The 23,601-nt window shown below is 45.5% G+C and overlaps 1 protein-coding gene across 1 annotated transcript in view; it reads right to left on the bottom strand.

The window, feature by feature from the left end:
- The window catches only part of EXT2 (exostosin glycosyltransferase 2), a 140,235-nt gene that overhangs the window by 7,883 nt on the left and 108,751 nt on the right, over nt 1–23,601 (bottom strand). The window contains exons 11-12 of the mRNA XM_044259130.1: nt 3,977–4,120; nt 1,620–1,748 (exon numbers count right to left, since the gene is read on the bottom strand). Of these exons, the coding sequence (XP_044115065.1) occupies nt 1,620–1,748; nt 3,977–4,120 (273 nt within the window). The remainder of the gene's footprint in view (nt 1–1,619; nt 1,749–3,976; nt 4,121–23,601) is intronic.

Raw genomic sequence — 23,601 nt, 5'->3', positions numbered from 1 at the left:
TTCTTATCCCTGCCTTTCCCTCCTGCGCTCCCCAACCTTCAACAGCTAATGATTTTCTTAGCAAACCCAGGGAGACTATTATCCTAACCTAGTGAAGCTAAGTAAACAGTAGTGAGACAGGGATTGGGGAAGGAGAACAGCACACAGATGGTGGAATGACTTCACAGAGTAAGCAGGCACAGCTAAAAATATCTTGAAGCACATCAAAAAGCAATTCTGGAGATAAGAGGGGTTCTTTTAAAATTAGTTTTGTGATTTACATGCTTTTTCTTGCGGTGAGTGCTGACGGTGTCAGAGGGCTGGGGGAGGGGGAGGCCCGGACCAGGGTCACAGAGCACAGATGAGGACTCTTCCTCTTTCCTCAGTCACTTTGGTTTAATCCAGCTTCTCCCATCAACTTATAGCACAAACAATCACCGGGGATGCCATACCACACGTCTAGTGTAAGCTTCCAGTATGGGAAGACTCCAGTACAGGAATCTGGCCTAGAAGCATTGCCTATTTTTCTATGGAATTCTAATCCAGAAGGAAACAGGGTCACGACAATTCCACTCATAAAAAAACATGTAAACTCTCTTTGTATGTGGCAATCTGGATTGAGCAAAATCTATGTTTCAGGAATAGACACTACAGATACAGAGACATTACAGATACAGAGATCCCCACGTGATTCTTACGTACTCCCAGCTTTTAATTTGTTATGCGAAAGGTAGTTTCAAAAAAAAACTGGTGACTAGTATTTAAGAATAATATTTAGAAAAACTACAGTTGTAACTGGACAAGGTGTATTATCTTCTCAATGTCTTTAAAAATAAAACCCAGCCAGGGCGCCTGGGTGGCTCAGTGGGTTGAGCTGCTGCCTTCGGCTCGGGTAATGATCTCAGGGTCCTGGGATCGAGTCCCGCATCGGGCTCTCTGCTCGGCAGGGAGCCTGCTTCCTCCTCTCTCTCTGCCTGCCTCTCTGCCTACTTGTGACCTCTCTCTGTCAAATAAATAAATAAATAAATAATCTAAAAAAAAAAAAAAAACCAAAAACCCAGCCACCCTAAGAGAGCTGTAAGCTGCATTCTTTAACTAACAGATCTAGATTCCAAATCAGATTTGAGAATTGAAGGTTTTTAAAAACATGATTGGTAGACTGACCATCCCAGCCTTTATCTCTAATACTGGATATTAGAAACTGTAACAAAGAAACCATAAAGACGCCTGGGGTGCTCAGTTGGTTAAGCGACTGCCTTTGGCTCAGGTCATGACCCCGGAGTCCTGGGATCGAGCCCTGCCTCGGGCTCCCTGCTCAGCAGGGAGCCAGCTTTTCCTTCTCCTACTCCCCCTGCTTGTGCACCCTCTCTGCTGTCTCTCTCTGTCAAATAAATGAATAAATAATATAAAAAAAAATAAAGAAACCACATAAAAAAAGAAAACATGTTTAAATTTTCAAAGCCTAGCTTTAATGTTATAATGTGATAGCGTCAATAGCAGAATCTGAAAGCTAGAAGGAGCTTGAAGTTCACATAATCCAAAGCTTCATTTACATTCATGAGAACGTCTCAGGCTCAGAGAAACAAAAACTTAACGTGAGATCACGCAGTTGGTGGCAGAGGTGAATTGGGATGCCTTACCTTGATGACAGCTTTCCCTGTGACGTTAGCCACCAGGAAATTCATGGCAATGTCTTCACAGTTCATATGAGCGTCCACCCAGTTCTTGATGTCGCCGGGCATTTTATAGGTATACAGGTAATTAAAATACTGTCAGGTGAGACAAAAAGAAAAAAGAGTGAAACACCGGTGCCCCGTGGTTAACAATCAAAGGACAATTTAATCACGGCATGGGGACAAGCTTTCTGTTGTAAGATTAATTACAAGGCTGTAAGAAGTATTAGAATGCTTTTGGTCAGATGACCAAGAATCTTTCACACTGTCATTCTTTTAAAAATCACCTATTGTAAGCAGAGGAGAGACAGAGAGCGAAGGCCTTGTAGGATGCAGGCCTTTTGGACTCATATATCATATGTTTAATAAATAAAATATCAGTCAGAGATACACTACACACTGATCTCTACTCGGTTCTTCTTCTGGAGGCACAGCGCTCAATCCTGGGCTCTACGTTCTGCCCACAGACTGCAAACAGAAACAGAGAGAACCTCCCGGTGTACTGACCTGCAAAGGTGTGTGCTTTTTTTGTTTTTTTAAAAGATTTTATTTATTTATTTGAGGTAGGCAGAGAGACAGGCAGAGAGAGAGAGGAGGAAGCAGGCTCCCCGCTGAGCAGAGAGCCCAATGAGGGGCTCGATCCCAGGACCCTGGGATCATGACCTGAGCTGAAGGCACAGGCTTAACCCTCTGAGCCACCCAGGCACCCCAGGCTTTTTGAAGTAAAATACAAAATGAGGCAATTCTGTTTGTTTTTTTTTTTTCCAAAGATTTGTTTATTTTAGAGAGATTGTGTGTGTGTGCGTGCACGCATAAGGAGGGGGAGGGGCTGAGGGAGAGGGAGAGGGACAAGCAAGGCTTGGAGCAGAGCTGAGTGCGGAGCCGATGCATAGCTTGAACCCAGGACCCTAAGATCGTGACCCAAGCCGAAATCAAGAGTCAGACGCTCAACCCACCGAGCCCCAAACTAAGGCAATTCTGAAGCTGCCACAGTTCTGAAGCTCTACATGTATGAGATAGTGTAAAATTTCATTGGTGGGGGAGCCAGTGTACAAGTGAATGATCATAAGCCCCACGAATTATAAGCCTCACTTTACTTATTTAATTATTTCTAAGAACAAAGCCCATTTCTGGACTGAGAACCCTGAAAAACACACAGCAGGGCTGAGAAAGCAACACGCCATCACTGTCCCTGCTCCTTGAACGGCCCCGGGGTGGCCAGAGACGTGGAGGACACTCCTAACGGCAGCAGCTCCGGCCGCTGCTGACGATGGAGCAGGTATCACGGTTCAAGTCAACCCCACACTCCCAGCGGGTGCTCTACCTTCAACCTGAATATTCTAAAGTCCCAAGCATCCTCTTTCAACCTCTCCCTAATAAAAAAGTCAAAAATGTGAAGGGACAATTCCGAGAAGAAATATAAAAGACACAAAAGGAATCTCAACCACAGTAGTGCAATCAGAGTGAAAACAGTAAGATCCTTTTTCACCTTTCAAAACAGCTCAGTCTCATTTTCCCTTTCTACATATTTCATGCAAGTGGGGGTTATAGTAAGATAGTTTTATATTTTGTTGGTGGGAGGATACACTGGGGCAAACAATACTGAAAACAACAGACATATATACAAAACCTCCCCCAAACGTTCATTCCTTTTGCGATAATTCCACTTGTAGAAATCTATCATAACGATCACACGTATAAACAGTTGTGAAAACAGATACTAACTGCTACTAAAGCATTAGCTATTAAGCATTATCTAAAATCGCCCCAAAAATCTGAGGCTATAAAATATCCAGTGCTAGAAGAATAGTTACATATAATTTATGGGTATTGGTACAATAGCATATTAGCAATTATGTGATGAAGGAATGCTGATGCTAAAAAACTCATTTTATATGCAAAAACTAAGCTAATGAGGATATTTACAACTGTCTGTGTGAATAAGTAAATAAAAGGCAAACTGGAGAAAACATCTATACAATAATGATGGTTATCTCTAAGGGATAGGATTATGAGTGACTTTCATGTATGTGTGTGTCTTATATGATAACATTTGTTACGAATTTTCCATATTTTCTATTATGAGCATGCAGTATTTGTATAATAAGAAAAATAACTTAAAAAAAATCATACAACATAGCCTTTCTTTCTTCCTTTTTTAACTGAAGTGGAGTTGACACACACGACAGCGTGGCGTCGGAGGCCCTCTGAGGAGGACATTTTTCCTGAACTCAGCAGAAATTCAACTGGGCCACACAGAACAAGTGTCGTGCGTGCAGTGTTGTCACCTCAGACCCACTTGCCCAGCCTGCCCCCCACCTTACCTTGTGATAAAAAGCTGCCCCCGTGAGCACCATGGACACCTCATTGGTCCACTCAGACTCGTACTTCCACTTACTCATCTCATGGTCCCAGAGGTGCAGGCGACCGGGGTAACCCACCAGACGGTCAGGAAACTCCCGCCAGACCTGAGGGAGAAACACATCCAGTTCAGACAGCGAGCAAACCCAGTGCTGCATCACCCAAATGGTACAGAAGGATTCCCAGAGCCAGATCCTCACCAGCTAAGGTTGGAATGGGCTTCTGAAGAGGTCTTCAGAAGGGGCTATTCTACCAATATTCGAAGGTATGTGTGGGCTCTAATTTCCTCCAAATCCTCCTACCATTGCTGGGCAATTTCAAGTCATGTAGTAATAACTCACTTATTTGGAACAAAGTAGGGAATCCCCCAAGAAAAGAGGAAGGAAACAGGTGCCATTCTTCATGCGTGCACACACGAAGAACATATGGACCCCTATAACTCAACTGTCCTCATGTATTTTTTTTTTTTTTGAAGATTTTTTTCATTAGAGAGAGAGAACAAGCCCACAAATGGGGCTATAGGGGCAAGGGGACAGGGAGAAGGAGATTCCCCGCTGAGCAGGGAGCCTGACAAGGGGATAGATCCCAGAATGCTGGGATCATAACCTGAGCCGAAGGTAGAGATGCTCAACAGACTGTCCTCATTTATAGTAAATCTGGTAATTCTGAAAACTTCGTCTCTGTTTGTAAAGATTTATTTGTTTATTTATTTAGAAAGTGAGGGGGTAAGCAAGCGGTGGGGAAGGGCAAAGGGGAAGTCTTAAACTCAACACCCAGAGCATCGCCCCATGTGAGGCTCGATCTCATGACCCTGAGATCATGACCTGAGCTGAAACCAAGAGTCAGATGCTTCACGGACTATACCATCCAGGTGCCCCGAAAGTCTGTTCTAAAAAAAAACTCCTAATTTTAAACCCTAATTTAAAACCCTAATTAGGGTTTTTAAAACCCTAATTCCCTGGAGCACACAGCCATGCTTACGACCTTTTAGAAGCCTCGCATATAGAGAACGCGTCTCATTCTATAATCTGTTAACATACTGGAAACAAAAGCTTGATCTCCTTATTTGGTAAGGCTCTTAGACACTGTTTTATGAAACAGAATCTGGTATACTGGGGGTGGGTTACTTCCAGTATCTTTCCTCGTGTATTTCTGTATAAGTCAGTCTAACTTTAGTTGAAAGAAGAGGAAGTTTGTGCCATTACGGAGTACTGCCCGCTTAGCAGCTCTTCACGGTACCACTTCTCAGCAAGCAGGATTCCTCATCCTTGACCAGGCCTCGGAACAAGAGAGCTCCCGAGGGTCCAATCCTGTGCCCTAGTCTCCTCTTTAAACAAGCTGAGTCATTTCAACTAGTTTCAATCACTTTTAAATACCTCCTCTAATCTACTGACCTCTGAATCTGTTTGGCCTAGAGTGTTTCTGAGAAAACCAACTACTTAATATCTTCAACGGGATAAACAATGGGCACCTCAAACTTAACATGTCCAATCCATAACTCTTGAGTCCCTCTCCCCGGAGAAGCCGTTCTCTCCATCCTCTCCATCTCACCAAATCATCTACCCGACTGCCCAAGCCAAAAAGCTACAAGTCAGTCTTTATTCCCTCCTTTCCTTCTTCCCCACACCCCATCCATCAGCAGGTCCTGCTGGCTCTACTTCTGACCACCTCTGGCCAATTCTCCCGCCCCTCTCTCTAGCTCAAACCACCATCATCCCTCACCTAGACTGTTGTTAACAGGCCTCTAACTCATGTCCTTGCTTCCACTCTCGCCCTTCCAAACCATTATTTACACAGTGTCTCTAACAGGACTATTCTTAATAGAATATTAGAGAACAGATGGTCCCTAACTGACAATAGTTCAACTTAACAGTTTTTCAACTTTACGATGGTAAAAAAGCAATATGTGTTCAGTAGAACGCTACTTTGAATTTTTGAATTTGAATTTGGGTCTTTCCCTGGGCCATCTCCCATGATGCGAGGCACCGGCAGGGAGCAGCGGCTCCGAGTCAGGCCCGTGATCACCAGGGTCAACGATCAGTACACTTAAAACCATCCTCTACTCAAACAAGTCTTCTGTTTTTTGCTCTCAGGATTCAATAAATTATTTTATTATTATAAAGTACTTTATTATTATAAGTACTTTATTATTTATTTATAATAATAAATACTTTAGTATTATACTTTGTTTAATACTTTATTACATAAACAATATTTCATTTTTTCTTATTTAAATAAATACTTTATTATTTACTTTATAGTAAATTAATACTTTATTATTATAAAACAGCCTTTGTGTTAGATGATCTTGCCCAACTATAGGCTAATGTAAGTGTTCTGAGCATTTTTTTTTTTTAACATTTTCCTTATTTTAGAGACATACAGAGCACACAAGCAGGGTGGGGAGCAGAGGAAGAGGGACAAGCAGACTCCACACAGAGCTGGACATGGGGTTTCATCTCACAACCCTGAGATCATGACCTGAGCCAAAATCAAGAGTTGGATGCTTAACTGAGTGGGCTACCCGGGCGCCCTAATTCACAACAGTTTTCTCAGGTAACCTTCTGCTAAACTGAGAAAGATCTGTTTGAGGGTAAGTCAACCAACAGGCTGCATCCTATTTTATGTGTGTGTATATATAAATACATAGGTAAGTATTTTAAATTAATGTTATCTTCGGCACGTATTTACCCTCACATATACGCTGCGGCATGTGGGGGCTTCCCCAGTGCCCACATGTCACTGAGCCGGGGACAATGCACCATGGCTTTCCCCAGGATAGAGGTGGTGTACAAGGCCCCCGCCCCCTTTTTTAGTTTGCTAGGGATACTCTAACGAAGTCACCACACCAGGTGGCTTATAACGGCAGAAATCCAGAACTCTGAAATGAAGGTGTGGGCAGGGCCACGCTCCCTCGGACTCCTCTCAGGGCCTTCCTTGCGGCTCTCAGGCTTCAGTGGCTGGCCGTCAGTCGTGGGCACTCCTTGGCTTGCGGATGCATCACGCCTAACCTCTGTCTTCATACAGCCTTCCTCCCTCTGTGCATGTGTCTGCGTCTGTGGCCAAATTTCTCCTTTTCGTGAGGACACCAGTCCCAGTGGATTAGGACCCACCCTTATGACGTCATTTTAACTCGTTACCTCTAAAGAGATCCTATTTCCAAATAAGGTTACTAAGGGTGAGGATTTCAACGTAAGTTTTCAGGGGGAACACTTTAACCAACACCCCCCAAAATCTTTAAGAACTATTCTACCCCTGAAAGGAAACAAAAACGGGTTCCTGCTGACGAAGAATAAGAGCCAAAGTCCTCAGCATACTCTAAGGGCCCAGCCGCTCCCCCCCTCTCCTCTTGCCACGTTCTCCCACACTTCTGTGGCCCTTCTGCTCTAGAATCGTGACCGCTCATCTCCTTCTTCTGCCTGGAATGTCGTCCCAGCTCTCCAGAAAGCTAGTTCTAGTTCATCAGTCAAGTCTCTGCTTAAATGGCACCTACTCTCGAGAGGACTTTTCAGACTTTCCTACCCAAATTTAAACACTGTCTCCCTCCCAGCCGTTCCTCATCACATGCCCTCACCCCAGGCTTTCCTTCACCAAACGTTCATTTTTGGGAATTGTTCTTGTTATTTATTGTTTCCTGATCGAGCACCTATTTTCCTCCCACAGAACTGGATCTCCACGAAGACAGAGCTCTGTCTGATTCGCTGCGGTTTCCCAAGCACAAAGAGCAGTGCCCGCGCAGGACAGCGTTCCACTGACACTCACGGAACGCGCAGATGGGCACGACCTCAGCAGGCAAAAAAGCTGAGACTAAAAGAAGGGACTGAAGATCCTTTCTCTTTCCCTCACAGGCAGAGCCAGTGTTCTCCTTAATTGAGAAAGGAAGTCTGCGACAGTCCTGATCAACAGTTACCATCAATAATAACGTGATATCCCTTGCACGTGAAGATCACAGTAATAATTCACCAGGGCTAAAGCACATGTTTTAAACTGCTTTTCCAGAAGGGGGTAAGTGGTATTCGCTGAGTCATTCCACTGTCCTCCCCGGTCCTCCTGTGATCGTCCACATGCTTTTATGGGATATCCGACCCGGGTCTTGAGCGTGGTCTGGGGTTTCCTTTGTGTGAGCCCAGGGCACCTACCAGGCCTCTGAAACCCACAGCCTCGGTCTCATTAACACCATGTTGTACCCAACAGAGTTAATCAGCCGCAGCCACCATCGTACTAGCTGCAGACAGACGAAGCCGTGTCAGACATTTCCTCAGATGTGTGAGGCTGCTGCTGTGCTCCTACTCTGGGGCTTGGATTTCAGCAGATTAAAATAATAGGATACTATTCTGGCTTTATAGAGCCCAGAGCAACAACACAGTCCGTGAGCCGTGGCTTCTGTTCGGTGCGCAGCCCAGGCGCGCTCCCGTACAGGCGCTGGCAGTTTCCTTCTGTCAGCAGCGATCACCTGCCGCTCGAGGGGCACCAGTACCATGGTAGGGACCAAAGGTTCCCCTCTGTGGACTTACAGGGGTTCTGAAAGGCTCCAAGTGCACGCAGGTCACGGTGCCACCCACGGGGGATGGGCGCCGTGGGGGAAGGGCTGGGTGGGCCAGGGAGGGACAAGTTCGGTCAGTCCCCTAGGAGCCGGAAGCCACCTTTTCCTCCACCCTCTGGCTACTTTGAGTCTACACAGCTCTCCAATCCGTGCACTGTCCCTAGGATCCTTCTTTTCAAGCTCCCGTTTGCAGCCACCCTAATAACACTGGCTCTGTGTTAGGGTCAAATGTGGTTAGGATTTCAATCTTCTTCCCATTAGCCGAAGCCACTTATCAGACTTCTCTCCACAGAGACTTAACTGGGTGACACTGGGTCACTGAGTGCTGAACTACGCCGTTCTGAAAGCATCCGAGGTGTTCTGAATTTCAGATTCCTCTGGAGCCGTCAGTGAGCGCTGTTCCTCACGCGGGGCCTCCCTGCCCTTGACTTACTCCAGGCAGCTGGATACAATCAAGATAGCATCCTTGTCACTTCATCTATAACTCCGCAGCTGACTATGGGATCAAAACGGAGTGGAGCCGAGCAGGATGGGCCCTCTCTAATCGAGCCCCAGTGCAGCAGGAAGGCGATTATGTAGACAGTAAAGCATCCTCCCAGCCAGAAGAGCGAGAACTCAAATTCCACCCCCTCTCCCGCTGACTGCCCACCTCCCGCTCTAGTTCAGCTCTTTTCTTTTTACCTTAGGGAAATGCTCTGGGGTCAGCCTTTTGTCATTACTAATAGATGCCTTTATATATTCGAGGTGCGGGGCACCTGAAACTTCACGTTCTAGCCCCGGAGCTCTGGTAACAGTGCTCCACTGGCCATGCCCGGGTCACGGCACCATTACTCAACTGTGTGTCTGCTCTGGTCAAGTCGTCCGCACACGCCGTCCTCGTGCAGTTTCAGTCACGCGCGACTCTGCAGACAGAACCTCTATTACAGCTCCAGGCCCTGACTGGGGGCTCAGCAATAACTGAATGGCTCTTCCATTCGGGGCTATTTCCACGTGACTACTCAAGTAGAGATTGCAGCAACATAACAGCACGCTCTGGCCGCTTTCCGCTACTCGAATGTTTACAACCTCGGTGCTAACCACTTACGGACATTTGCTCTCCTCGGCACTTCAGCCGTGCTCACTGGGCTCTTTGCCGAGTAATCTATCTATTCTTGCTCTCTCTCTCTCTCTCTCTCCCCCCTTCAACTTCCGGAGGTCTTTTGTGGCTTCCCCTTGCTAGCTGGTCAGACTAGGGTCTTCCACTTTGTTTCAAAGCCACAGCGCAGTCCAGATGACATGCTACGAGGGCGTGTGCCGTGAGCTCCGGGGGAGGCGGACGCCCCGGAGCCAGCTCTGCCCTCGAGGAGTCGTGCAAGCCACCTGTCAGGTCGCCTGCTTTCATTTCGCCATCTGCAAAAGAGGGGTTGGATGATGTGCCCTCTAATGTCCTTTTAGGGCTGAAATCTTTGTATCTTTTTCCTTACTAACATATTCCCATAGAAACAAACTCACTGACTGATCAGTTGCAAGTCGCACGTTTCTAGAGTACACGGCCTGCGTTATTTAACTTTGGCTCACGATGCCATACACATACGGGTACCCAATAAATGTTCCTGCAAAGAGGCTAGCTAATGCACTCGATCTAAGCCAGCCTGGAGAGTGCATTTTAAACGCAGGGTGTGTGCTAACCATAGATTCAGGAAACGGACCAGGGAGGGGTGAAGGGGGAAGGTGTAGCAACAGGTGGTGCCCATCTGGGATACACAATTATGAAATCACGGGTCAGCTTTAGGAGAAAAGTAACTCTCTGAAGTGGCTGCTATAGTCATCACACTTTCAAAGGCATGGTTCCACAGGGATATTGCTACTGGGTAAGAGGGTTACCATATGTACCAGGAATCAGGAGCCCAGAGACAGACCAAGAAGTAGGGAGGGAAATACAGGGAATATAGATTCAAGGCACATCAAACTGGGCTGGGGTTTCCCGCCTCTTCTTGCACACGACCCCTGGGTTCTGTCAATCCCTCACCATCAAAGTAGAACAGAACTCCAGGAGCCAACCCAAACCCTGTGGTCACATGCCTGGGCCAGCGGGGGCAGAGCAAGGATCCCAATTCCAACTTGCAACCGCCTTTGAATCAGTGGCCCTTCTTCCCTCAGGCTTGTCTTGCCTGCTGCCCAGATGGGAAGGGGCTAGCTGGCTGCATTCCAGTTCCACACTCGTTTCCACGGAGGAGCCTGTTATCAGATTCACTCTCAGGCCTCTGGGAACTGAGCTCACCTTTTATATTTGGCATTTCCTGAAACGAAGTGGAATGGAGGGCTTCAGCCTGATTGGCTCCATTTTCAGCTCATGCTTTTCATCACACTGGTGGCTGGCAGTTTTGGTCAAGGGGGTGCTTTGCAAAAAGCCAAAGAGCCTCTGTCCACGCCTGGGACACAATTAAATGCTAATGCTAGACATCTAGAGCAAGGGAGCCCTGAAGTTGTCACCCCGAGTTCCCTAATGCTGATTGGTTTTGACAAATACATGTACATGCTGTGTTAAGTATTAAGATTTACCTGTTAGATCACTTCAGTCTGCCTGAGAGACTTTTCCAACTCAAAGCAGCGGTCTGCTTAAAATAAGCCAAGCAGGAAAGCCAGGATCATGGGAAGGCTTCTGGGATTTGGGTAGAAATCCCATGTGCCCCAATTTGGCTGAAGGTCAGTGCCTTGGTTCTGGGAGACAAGTTCTCCATTCCTTTCAAGTTCTTTCTTCAGGCTTAGGGCAGTGAGGAGGCAAGAGAAACAGGCTGGGGTTGGTCGGGCTTAGTGGAGGAATGTGTGCTGTTAAAATCGTCACAATTAGGAAGACACTGCCAGAGGAGGTGGCTCTAAACCATTCTCCTCTTCCTTTTGCCCCAGCTCACCAGATGGCACAGCCTGGTGCCTTCTGTGGACGGGAAGAAGATTCACACTTCGCCAGTCTGAGCTGCTGACCCCTACCCACACGACCTCAGAGATTTGCAGCTAAGACCACTTGGAAGACAAAGCTCGTTCGGTCCAGCTCCCTCGCAGTACAAGCGAGAAGCCAGAGCAGGAGAGGAAGTGGCTCTCCCAATAACACACAGTCAGTTCAAGCCTAAGGTCAGGCCTACCTCCCAGACTGGTCCATGAAGTCACAGGATTCCCCACTCCTCTGAGTCTCAAAGCACCTCATCTCCCCAAGCTCAGTCCCTCACTTGGGAGACAGAGTCAGGTGACAGTGTGTGAAATCACAGTGTCTGTGTTCATCACCGGTGCGAGTGCAGGCGTGGGAAGAGTCACACGTGCACACCACCCAAGCTGAGAGTAGAAAGGGGTAGGGAGAGGAGTGGGGAGACCCACAAAACCCTTGATCCCCCCTGGTACTTGTCTTCTAAAAGCTGAAGCCTCTCCAGGAATGTGGCTCCCATTTAGCAAAGCAAGCCACATGCGCACGCCATGAAAAGAAGGAGCCCCTGTCAGTTGTGGAACAATCCAGTGGGATCCCACACAGGACGTCCATGGGCCCACTGGAGCCCTGGAATCTGTGAGGCTCCAGCAGAGAAGGAAACACAAGCAAAACGCTCCTGAATGAAAAATTAAACTTCACTACTATTTTTCACGAGGCAATGAATCCCCTGAGAGATAATAACAAAGGGAAGGAGAGACGGGAGTTTGAGGCAACGGGAGGAGGAAGGGATGGGTCAGGACTGGGTCGTGGGTTTTCCAATCTCGCACTCCTTAGGACCCACTAAACATGAAATCATTTTTATTTCCATAACCTCAACTCTGGGGAGGGGGATACTGTTTCTTAGTCTGGCCTCAGGGGATGGTTCAATGAAGTTAAAAGAAGAATAGTGATCATAAGTCAAATGGCTACTCTCTTTAAATCCCACACGAGTGGAAACAAAGATTTTAGTTTTTATACAAAACTGTTACTGAGCCTTCAGAATTTCCAGTTGATTTTGGTGAGGCTCCATTTAAAGGACTGGGGACCAAAGATGTGAGCTCTGTTCAGCAAGGGGAGAAACTCTTTTTACTTCAAGTCATTGCCCTGGGTGAGTTCCACCACTTGCAATCAGGGATGCTACCGCAAAATGGCCAAAACCCTGTTTTCTTCTCACTGTGCAGAGGGAAGACGTGCCATTGACCATAACTCTGTAACTCTGGCTGAAACATCAATGTAGCTCCAAAATGATTCTGTAATGAGTTCATTCATCCTAATGCCCTCCCGATATGTCTGCTTAAACCCCACAATGTCCTGGTGGGGAAATCAAGCCGACGAGGGACTCTTTCAAATTATTTATTTATATCCCACACGTTTCCAAAAAATGACTTGGGGTGGCTTACAATAAAAGGCAAAAACTAGAATAAAATCCAAACCATCAAAAGGAAGGATTCCTCAACGGCATTTTAAAAAAAAAAATATAGAGCTGTTCATCCACCTTAAAAATATCAATCCTAATAACAAGTTTTGGAAAGGCATTCCAACAGCAAGCTAAAATAATAAAGTCTGGGGATGGAGAGATTTGAATATTCCTATTTATTAATTCATTTATGCACTCGACTCACAGATACCTACTGAGCCACCACTATTTTTTTCCCTTGAAAGAATTTGAGATAATTGCAAATTGAAAAGCAGTTGTAAGAAATAAACGAGATCTCATGTTCTCTTCAGCCAGTTTCCCCCAATGACAACATCTTGCAAACTAGAGTGTGACATCACATGATATTGCCATTGACACAGTTAAGATACAGAGCGTTCCCGTCACCATGAGGCTCCCTGCAGCTGATGTCTAACCCTCCCCTCCATCCACTGGCAACCACTAATGTATTCTCCATTTCTGTAATTTTATAATTTTAAGAAGGCTAAATAAATGGACTTGCATAGTATGTGACCTTTTGAGATTGTTTTTTTTTCACTCAGCATAATTTTTTAAAATTATTTTACTTATTTTGAGAGAGAGAGAGAGAGAGAGAGAGTGCACACATACACACATGGCGGGAGGAACAGAGGGAGAGAGAGAGAGAATCTCAAACAGACTCCACACTAAGTGTGGAGTCTGATGTGGGGCCTGATCTCATGACCCTGAGATCATGCCCGGAGTGAAGTCAAGATTTGGACACTTAACTGACTGAGCCACCCAGACATCCCTCACTCAGCATAATTTTTAGGGACTGCCTTACACACTTCAAAGAGTGAATACAAAACCAAAGCAGATATCTTGTTACCAAGGAGCTTCCCATTTAGAAAAGCTAATGTCACATGCATAAAAAACTAGAGATGAAAGAAAGTGAGGATATAGTTGAAAAAGCACCAAAAAAGAGTTAAGAGGACCAAGATTACTTCTAGGCTGGGGGTGGGAAAGCAGGAAATATGGAAAAAGCTTTACGGATGTCATTTTAAGAGAACAAAGTTAAATTACAAAGTGAGGGTTGAGATTCCCACTGCCCCCAACAAGGTAAGTAATTAGTACAAAATTACCCTTTGCTATGTATTTGGCAGGCCAGCGAGTAGATGACCCCTGCTTGGATCCCCCCACTGAATACAGAATACAGAATCACTTAACTTTGAAAAACTCCTTCTAATTCTACTCCATAAACTGTATGTAAGAAAATTCAACGTCTGAACACATTAAGTTCACTCATTCATTAAATACTTCCTGAGCGTCCACTCTGTGTCCAGCACTAGGCACATAGGAGTCCGCAGGGTGGACACAATCCTGCCTGAATGCTCTGCTCTAAGTCAGGGGAGCTTTTCCACCAGCCAGGCCATGGGTGTAATTAGTGACCCAGCTGTCCAAAATGACCAGAGTGTCAACATGAGAGCAGGACCTCTGCCGCAACCCTCAGCTCTTCAATCCAACTCAAAGGCTGGTCGGGAAGCTAGAAATTAAGGTTGCCCACTCCTGATCTAAACCAGTCAACAGACAGTAGCAAACAAACTGCAATCAAGATTAACATGAACCCTAGCCACCAATTTTCAAGCGCCAAGCAGTAGATAGGACATAAGAGGGGAGCTGTAAACATCATTCAGCCTGGTCCACCTTGCTTTCCAAAGACTCATTGTTCCCAGTCACGACCGTTCCAGAGTCAGCAGACCACTCTGTTCCTTCACACTTTCTTCTTAGTCTTCTAAAACGTGCAACTGCTTTTTAACGTTGCAGCCATCAACCACCACCGCCTCATATCCGTGATCCTGCAAGCCATTTTACAACTGGCAATGAAGGATGCAGCTTCACACTGGGGAACAACCTAGAATGTTCTCTGGAAAGCTACAGACGCTGTCCCTGAGAGTTGCCGCTGGGGCTTTCACTTGCCCTGGCCCCAGGCCAAGTCCTACCCATACACCTCCTTGAAGCAACTCTATCGAAACAAGGCAGATAAGCAGCCCACGCAAGACAAAGTCCCCATATCCCCAAATCGTAAGCCGATGCTGAGGCTCTGAACTGCAGCAGCCAAAGCCTGTCATCAATCCCAAGGAGACAACAGGCAGTTTTTGGAACAAGAACCCTCAAACATATGGATCCTTTCAGGTTAGAATATCTTTGCAGCTATCTCCTTTGGAACAGGGGGAGGGAAAGTACGCATTCTTTAAACCATCAAGTGCACCAACACCTCTTTAAAATAACTATCCCACATTATAAGCATTAGTTCTTGAAGCGCGGAGCTACAAAACCAGGTGGGCCTGACCCGGCTGCAGACAGGAGAGATGTGGGGCACAGTGGGGAGCACGCGGGGCCAGGAGGAGAAAGGGCAGGGGAGCACCAGCAATGTCCAGCACAAGTAAGTGCTTGTGGAAAACACACTGAATCCCACGCACCTGCCTTGCCTGGGATGCAAGTCTGCCCAGAGGAGCCACCCAGCGATGGTAAGACGCACTGGCAGGAAGCTCACGCCCTCCTCTTTGGGACAGGGAGCATCTCCGTTTCATTAAGGGCTAGGTAAATAAATTCTGAGCTTGTAATTGTAATTGGCTCAGTGGGGAAGAAAAAAGTGTCACTCTATTGTAATTCCCAGCTGGGCCCTTTTTTAAATGCTCAGATGTTGCTTCAATGTTCAGCATACATATTCGATTTCCTTCCCTTAATATTTGTTTGACTTATTCTCCAGCGGGGACTGGGTGCTTTCGAAAGGCTCTGAGAGGTCAGACTTCAGCGTGGCTCCTCTCAGCACCTCCGTGGGCTCCTGGCCGCGCTGGCGGGTCCTCTTTCAGCTCCTGCTGCAGGGGCTGCCCGAGGCGCAGTCTCCCCGGCTCCCGGGGGCCCCGGGTGCAAATGAGTGCAAGCTGGAGATAGGACAGATCTAACGGACGCCTCGGTTTTCCTCCACGCTGAACACAGGGAGCCCGCGGCACGAGGAACACCCCACGGAGAGAACGAGAGAGAGAGAGAGAGAGAGCTGCTCGCCTCTGCCCACAGTCCTCCCCGTATCTCCTAGAGGGAGGCTCTGACTGTACCTTCTGGGCAGGGACACTCACCGGAATGAGCCGTGCGGCCCACAACTGTTCTGAAGACATCAGTTTCTATAATGCTTATTCTGTGGGTACATAAGAAAACTGAAAAATGGAAGGAAGATAGAAAGACATCTTTTTCAATATTCAATAGTGTACGGATATTGCGGACAGGCTCCGGAAAGGTACCATCACACTCACTCAGATATAATACCCAAGGTTCAAAAAGCTTACAACCATCTGCTTCTCCAGATACTTAATGAGGAGGGCACAACGCAAGTCCTAAGAAACATATAAATCTACAAAGCTCAGCTTTGGCAAAATGGATCTAGATACACTGGAAAGCTTTAGTGTCAGACCCAGCACAAATGCTGATCCAGAAGAGCTCTGGCAAGGTTTGACTTTGTACATGCCAAAAATGGGCTCGGCTCACTGTGAATCCTAGTGAAGGGGGCCATGTGGACAGCCCATCATTCAGAGAAGAGAGAGAAAGGCTAGGATCTCTCAGTCATTCACTAGGTCAGACTCTGCGAAGGCTCAAGGATCTGAGTCAGCCAAGAGGTCAAAGAATGGAAATCTCTGGTACTGGTTCTTTCTGGAGGTTGAGAAACTTCCATTAATTAGATTATCCACCCACTCCAGAGATGGCCCTCATTTAGGGATGCATTTTGAGCCCTCATTTAGGGATGCTCGCTTTTTATTAGTCCTGGCTATGGAAGAACTGAGTTGCTTTGTGCCTTGGGGATGAACCCAAAGGGTAAGCCTGCCCGAGAGCCCATGGCAGGATGAGACAGGGTTCCACGTACCATCAAGAAAAACTTCTCTGAACATAGCTTCTGGATTCCCAACAACCCTGATCAGATCTTTAGTTGTAGGACCTGGCTTACATCTGGGGAGGAAAGCAAGTCTTTTCCTATCAGAAGGATCAGAGCCACGAGGCCTGCGAGAATCCATCTTTAGACCCAGTCCAACACTTGTTCTACGTGTTTGCTCCCCAGACCCAGCCTCTGTGGCACTTTCACTGGCAGAAGGCTGGGAGAGACATGAACAGGACAGAGTGTGCCATTTTTTTTAGTTATCTGCTGGCTTTTAGAAGAGGTGAGTGGGAAGTCTAGTCTGTGATGGGCTGTTTTCACCTCTTAGCTCCTCTAGCGAGGAGAGAAAAGTGGGATACTAGACTTGAATCACAGATATTATCATCTCTCCGCTCTCCCTGGATGAGCATATAGTTATCTCTAAATTCTACTAACTCTGGAATTCTCCAATTAGCCCAGCTCCCTCATCACAAATTAAATGTGAGCTATGGGTAAGCTGGTCTTTTCCTTCTCTTTGGTTCTTGAGTCCATCTGAATATGAAGTCTATTGACTTTCCACCTCTATCCTACCTGGCTTTCCCCGTCTTCAGCGTCTGTTGTTTCAAATTCACTTTCTACATACACACACCTTTCTACAAACCTGTATCTTTTTACTGCTATAAGCTTTTCCGCTGGTCCTATATTGTAACCCAAACACAACTTCTCCCGTCCTCCATCTGCTTCTCACTGCCCCATGTGACCACACACACCAAGCTCATTCTTCTGTTCATACTTTCCCTCTTGGTTCTTCCTCTATCAGGAGAACGCACTTGGAAATGGCTTTATATTTTCCAGGAAAAAAAGTGGGATATTCTATGTGATTTTGCTTGCCATGATTCATTGAAAGTATATACTTGCCCTCACCTAGTGAAGTTGTGAACAAAATAATATAAATTCTCATAATTTATTAGTACAGAAGAGGTTCAGCAGGCGTCTGCCAGCTATAGGAAACCCAGGCAGTAAAAGGAAAGCATCAGCCTTTTGTGCACCTAAAAACACACAGTCGCTCTAAGCCAATTCCCATCCCCACGTGAAGCTCTGATTTTATAACCGGTACTATTAGCCAAGAGCGTTCCACATCTCTCAGGTGAAAAATGTTCAACACTTAAGTGCTACTAATAATTTTTATGGTTGGAAATGAGGATCAAAGTATGAAAGGAAAAATAAATTCATGGGTTCATACACTCAGCCAAGTCTGCCTGGCTCATTTTCTGCCACATGTTTTAAACTCTCTTTAAGGCGGGGGAGGGGAGGAGGAACAAGTTGCATTTTATTTCCCAGCTCTTTAGTTTTGAAGTAAAAGCAGACAGACTTAAAAAAAAAAAAAAATCAAACACTCAAGTAACACTATACTTGGCTACTGCTCCCCCAGGAGTTCCTTGCAAATGAGTATCAAGAACTCAATAGATACTTTCCTGGTAAAATACATAAACAGATAAATAAATTATCCCAGGCTGAAAAGAATTTCCACATCTGGTAGCTCACTAGAGCTTGTCAAACAAGTCAGAAACACGCAGGGCCAGAGAAGAGCATTCTTCAGCTCCTGATTTCAGGGCTGGAGAGGGAACGTAACATTTCCCAAACCCTCTGCCTTCCAACAGGGAATATGACCCACATAAACAGGCAAATGACCCCTGTGTTTTCTCCCAATTAAATAAATAATGATCCCCAGGATTAGGTCTCAAATCTAAATGTCTGTGGGCTCAAATCACAGCCACTGGAAGGCAGAAGGTCTCTCCTCTGTGGCCTGGCCTTTCATCCCCGGGCACTTGCTGCTGTGTCCCTTCAGGGGGACAGACAATGTCCATTTCACACCTTAAAGAAGTAACTGCGCCCCCTGCACTGCGGCTTCCTAAGCAATAAAGCATCAAGTGACAGGATGATCTCGGAGGTCCCTTCACATTCTGATACCATGTTTCTTTTCCACACCGTGAACGGTCACCAGGCCCACAGCGATCCTGGTCCTCTCAACCCATCTACAGGCCTCAGGAGACATGACTAACGTCACGTAGTTGAGCTCTAGTAAACCACCTTCTGGAAAGGGGTTCTCCAGTCCACTCTCTCTTACCTCATGCACGAGGCGCACAGGAGGGAAGCGTGCAGTCTGCGAGCTCCCCTGGATCTCTGCTCTATGTTCCTTAAGCAGGCCCTGGAGCCCATCACTTTCAAATGGTCTCTGGACGCCGATGCTTCCACCGCTCTAACGAAAGCGCTGCCCTACCACGCCCTCACGTCTGGGACAACCACGCCGGGGCTCTGCACCCGAGTACATGTTAGGCCTCTGAAGACTCAACAGCTGAACCACGACCCGAATAGGCCTGGGCTCACCGTCCTCTCTGCTCTGGTGGTCCTCCATTAAAGGAACGGCTGTGCTCCCCCTTCTATTCCTCACATGCTGCTGCCCATGGTCTCCCTGCAGCCTCACGATGCGATCCTGCTGTGTTTCACGGGGAAGTGAAGGAGGCTGCCACGTCATGGGCACAGAAGTTTGCCCTTCTTCACATGGAAAGACCACGTACCGTTACCCTCAGATTCATGACCCCCGAAGGGATTTCAGGAAGTCATCTGCTCAATTCTTCCATCTCCTGGCAGTACAAATAAAACCGCTCTAGATACTGGGAAGACTGCTGGCTCCCTCTTTCTGAAAAATTCCCAGAAGGCGGGATACGTCTGTCTCTCCAGATTCCTTCAAAAAATTATTTGGAGCCACAGTGAGAAAGGTCTGTTGCATCGTTTCTCTTTGGTTCTCACATATTAAATATTTAAGCTACTGTTTAAAATTTAAATGAAGATAATGAATTTACCACAGAAATTACAAAGGCCAGGGGAGGGGGGGCAGAAATAACAGAAGAAATGGACATGCCTATTTTGGAGAAGAACAAGCAGGGGGACATGTTGATTACATTCAAATTAAAAGTTCAAGTACAGAGAACAAACTGGTGGTGACCAGAGAGGAGGTGGCTGGGGCTGGGGGTGGGGGGAGATAGGTGATGGGGATATTAAGGAGTGCTGGGTATTTTATGGAATTGTGGAACGACTGACTATACTATACACCTGAAAATAATATTTCACTGTGTGTTAACTAACTGGAATTAAAATAAAACCTTTAAAAATTTTAAATTAAATTAAAAGTGCCAAGATAACTAATCGTATCTAGATGACCTCTCGAGATCATTAAATCTGTAACTGCAGAATGTAAACTCTTTTTAGGTGCACACAGAACATTTACCAAAACGGACCTTTTCACTGGATTGTAGAGGCAGTAGATTTCAAAACAATGAAGCCATATGGATTATCAGGGTAGAATCAAATCAGAAATTAACTGGAAAAAAAGAGATAAATTTTAAAACTGGCAAAAGTAAGCAATATACTTTTATATAACTATGGGTCAAAGAAGATATTACAATGGAAATTAGAAAATATTTTAAACTTAAGGAAAATAAAAATATGACAAATCAAGACTTGGGAATACACCAAAAGCAGCAATTAACAAGAAATTTACAGCTTTAAATGCATACACTGGAAAAATAAATATTGAGATCAATGATCTAAACCATCAAGTTGAAAGACTAGGAAAATAACGACAACTCAAACTCATGAACGCAGAGGAAGAAACTAATCAGGGAAAGTTAATGAAGGACCAAGCAACTGACAACAAGGAAGAATCAACAAGATCATGGGCTGACTCTCTACAAAGATTATGGCACTGCTATACCTCTAACAGCACTGACCAAGACACTGAGTGAAAACAACATGACCAATACCAGGAGTGAAAAAGAGACCATCATTCCAGATCCTCTAGACCTGAAACAACAGTAAGATAATATCCTGACTGACTTTATAGCAATACGTTTTACAGCTCAAATGAAATGAAGAGATTCCCTGAAAAACCCAAGATCTCAAAATGAACACAAGAAGAAACAGGAAGTCTGAATAGTGCCAGAGCCATCAAAGACACTGACTGGGTCTGTGAGGAACGTGCTGGAGTGCTGGCAGAGAGCAAAGGGAACACAGAATGGACGGGCAAGAGGAAAGTTAGAAATTACATCAACTCTGGTCTCACCCCAGCGGACAGGCGCAGAGAATATAGCAGTCTCTTCTGACTCAAGCAGACTCAAGCATCTTTTCCTTGCCCTGTGTGCCTGCCATGTGCTACATGCTGTGTGTGTGTTTCAATTTATTAGTCTCTTGATATATGCATTCCTGTCACAACTTCTTCAGTTTACACAATGTACATAAATTTATACAATTTACTCCTCGGATGTCTGTGGTTTCTTTATTTTCTTGAATCTGTGAATGCAATGTCCTTTGCCAAATTCTGGAAGTTTTCAGGCATTATTTCTTCAAGTATTTTTTCAGCACCACTTTTTTTCACTTCTCCTTCCGAGACTCTGATGACACAAATGTATCTTTTGTGATTGTCCCACAGATTCTTGAGACTCTGTTCATTTTTTTTTTTCAATCTACTTTCTCTCTGTTGTTTGGATTGGATAATTTCTATTGACTCATCCTCAAGTTCATTAATTCTTTCCCATTATCTCCATTCACCCACTGAGCCCATCAGTAAATTTTAAATTTCGTTTTCTGTAATTTTCAGTTCTGTAATTACCAGCTGGTTGTCCTTTGTATATGTTTCTTTGCTGAGACTTTCTATTTTCCATTTGTTTCAACGGTGCTCATTAATTGCCTATCAAAGGATCTTTTAGGATCGTGGTTTTAAAACCCTTGTCAAATAATTCCAGCATCTGTGTCATCTTGGTGTTGGCATCTGTGTTTTTTTTCTCACAAAACTGCAATTTTCCTGATTTTTGGTATGACGAGTAATTTTGGATTGTACCTTGAACATTTTGAATATTACATTTGAATAATATGAGACTCTGTTCCTTTTAAATTTTCCTATTTGAGCAGGGAGTTTAGGTTCAAAAATGTATGTCCTCACCCACCTTTGTGGGCTGTAGATTGAATAACAATTCAGTTTTCAAAGACTTGGTAGTGCTCTTCTGGTCTACCCACCTTATGTGGTATCCGGAGGCTAATTTTTGAAACCTTGGTTGGTATTCTATACCACCATTTTCTTATTTCTCACAACTTTTGCTGTGTTGATTCTACTTAGTTCCATCCATGGGCTGCTTTGCAAGGAGAGGCCAGAGTGTCCCCCAGGACTTCAACATGCATTTATTTATTTATTTATTTATTTTTAATTTATTTATTTGATAGAGAGAGATCACAAGTAGGCAGAGAGGCAGGCAGAGAGAGAGGGGGAAGCAGGCTCCCTGCTGAGCAGAGAGCCCGATGTGGGGCTCGATCCCAGGACCCTGAGATCATGACCTGAGCTGAAGGCAGAGGCTTAAACCACTGAGCCACCCAGGTGCCCCTCAACATGCATTTAAATAATCCCGTTCTCAGCTCACTCTCACTCTGGGAAGGATGAGACTGACTTGCTGCAGGCTGGGGATGGTGGACAGAACACCTGCTCCACAGTCTCTGCACCTGTTCATGCAGGGGGAGGATGGCCAGCAGGGCTCTGAACGACAACCTCCACAGACACAGCACCTACTTGGCAGGGCTATGAATGTTTTTTTCATGGCAACTGCATGGAGCCAAGTGGATACATTAAAAAGGGCTGCATCACAGGGCTGCCCTCTTCCCAGTCCTCTGGCAAGAGAAAGTGGGTTTTTCTTGTTGTTGTTTTCTGTTTGTTTCCATCTGTTACATTTTTATCTATATGTTATGGCCTTCCTAGCACTGAGGCTGGGGTTATACAGTAGGATGGTAAGGAGGGAGACAGGGAGAAATGAGAGGAAGGGAAGGAGCCAAGGAAACTCATTGCTGGGGCATCCCTCAAGTCCTGAGGGCCCTTGCCAGCCTGACCTCTTTCTCCAGGAATAGGGTAAAATGTGCTTATGCAATCTCATCCAGGATTAGAAGTCTATCATTCATTCACTAAGTTATAGAACACTCAAGTAGACTTGTGACTAAAGAAGGACTTAGTAATTACCTAGAAATTTGATATGAACATTGGGACTTTGTGTCTCTCATTTCTGGGCAAAGAATGAGAGGTCTTTCTATGTGTGAAGAACAGGTCATATTCTTAGTGAAAGAATAAGGTTGTTATTATTGCTCTAAGGAAGTTCAAACATGTGTACAAGGGTGTGCATGGACACTGAGTAAGTGAAGGTGGGTAGGCTGTGCTAGTTAGTAAGCTGTTGTCTTGAAGCCCCAACTCCTCCTAAATTCTGTTTTGTGATCCTGAGGCTGAGACTGCAAAAAATATCTCATTTTTGCCAGGTTCTGTCAGTAGGGGGACACCAGGGAGAGACTGGAGAACTGGAGAAATGAAGAAGGTAATTACTTCCCAGCTTGCCTGCTTTTCCCAGCAGTGTGGCATTTCACCCCAACAGGAGGTGGTTCTAGGTTCTTCCAGCATGCCAGAACCAGTCTCATCTGGACCCTCAGAACTACTAGAAGAAACCAACCAGTGGCCCCCCACGAAGGTCTAAGGCCCACCACTGGGAAAGAGGAAGGACTCTCTTCTAAGCCTGTAGGTTCTAATGACCCCAGCCACTTCCCTCCTTTCCTTTATTCCTTGAGTCCTGGAGTCATCATCTCTTGACACTTTCAGGGTTCCTTTTGCTCTCTCAAGCTCTCTGATACCTTGTATTAGAAAATTTCATATATTAAGTCCATTCTATTGGAACAACTTTTATGGACTCTATTTTCCTGATATGGATTCTTGTTTGTGAATATTAGAAT

This window comes from Neovison vison, chromosome 7 (assembly GCF_020171115.1).
Source record: "Neovison vison isolate M4711 chromosome 7, ASM_NN_V1, whole genome shotgun sequence".
Taxonomy (NCBI): domain Eukaryota; kingdom Metazoa; phylum Chordata; class Mammalia; order Carnivora; family Mustelidae; genus Neogale; species Neogale vison.
This window is presented reverse-complemented; position numbering and strand designations above follow the sequence as displayed.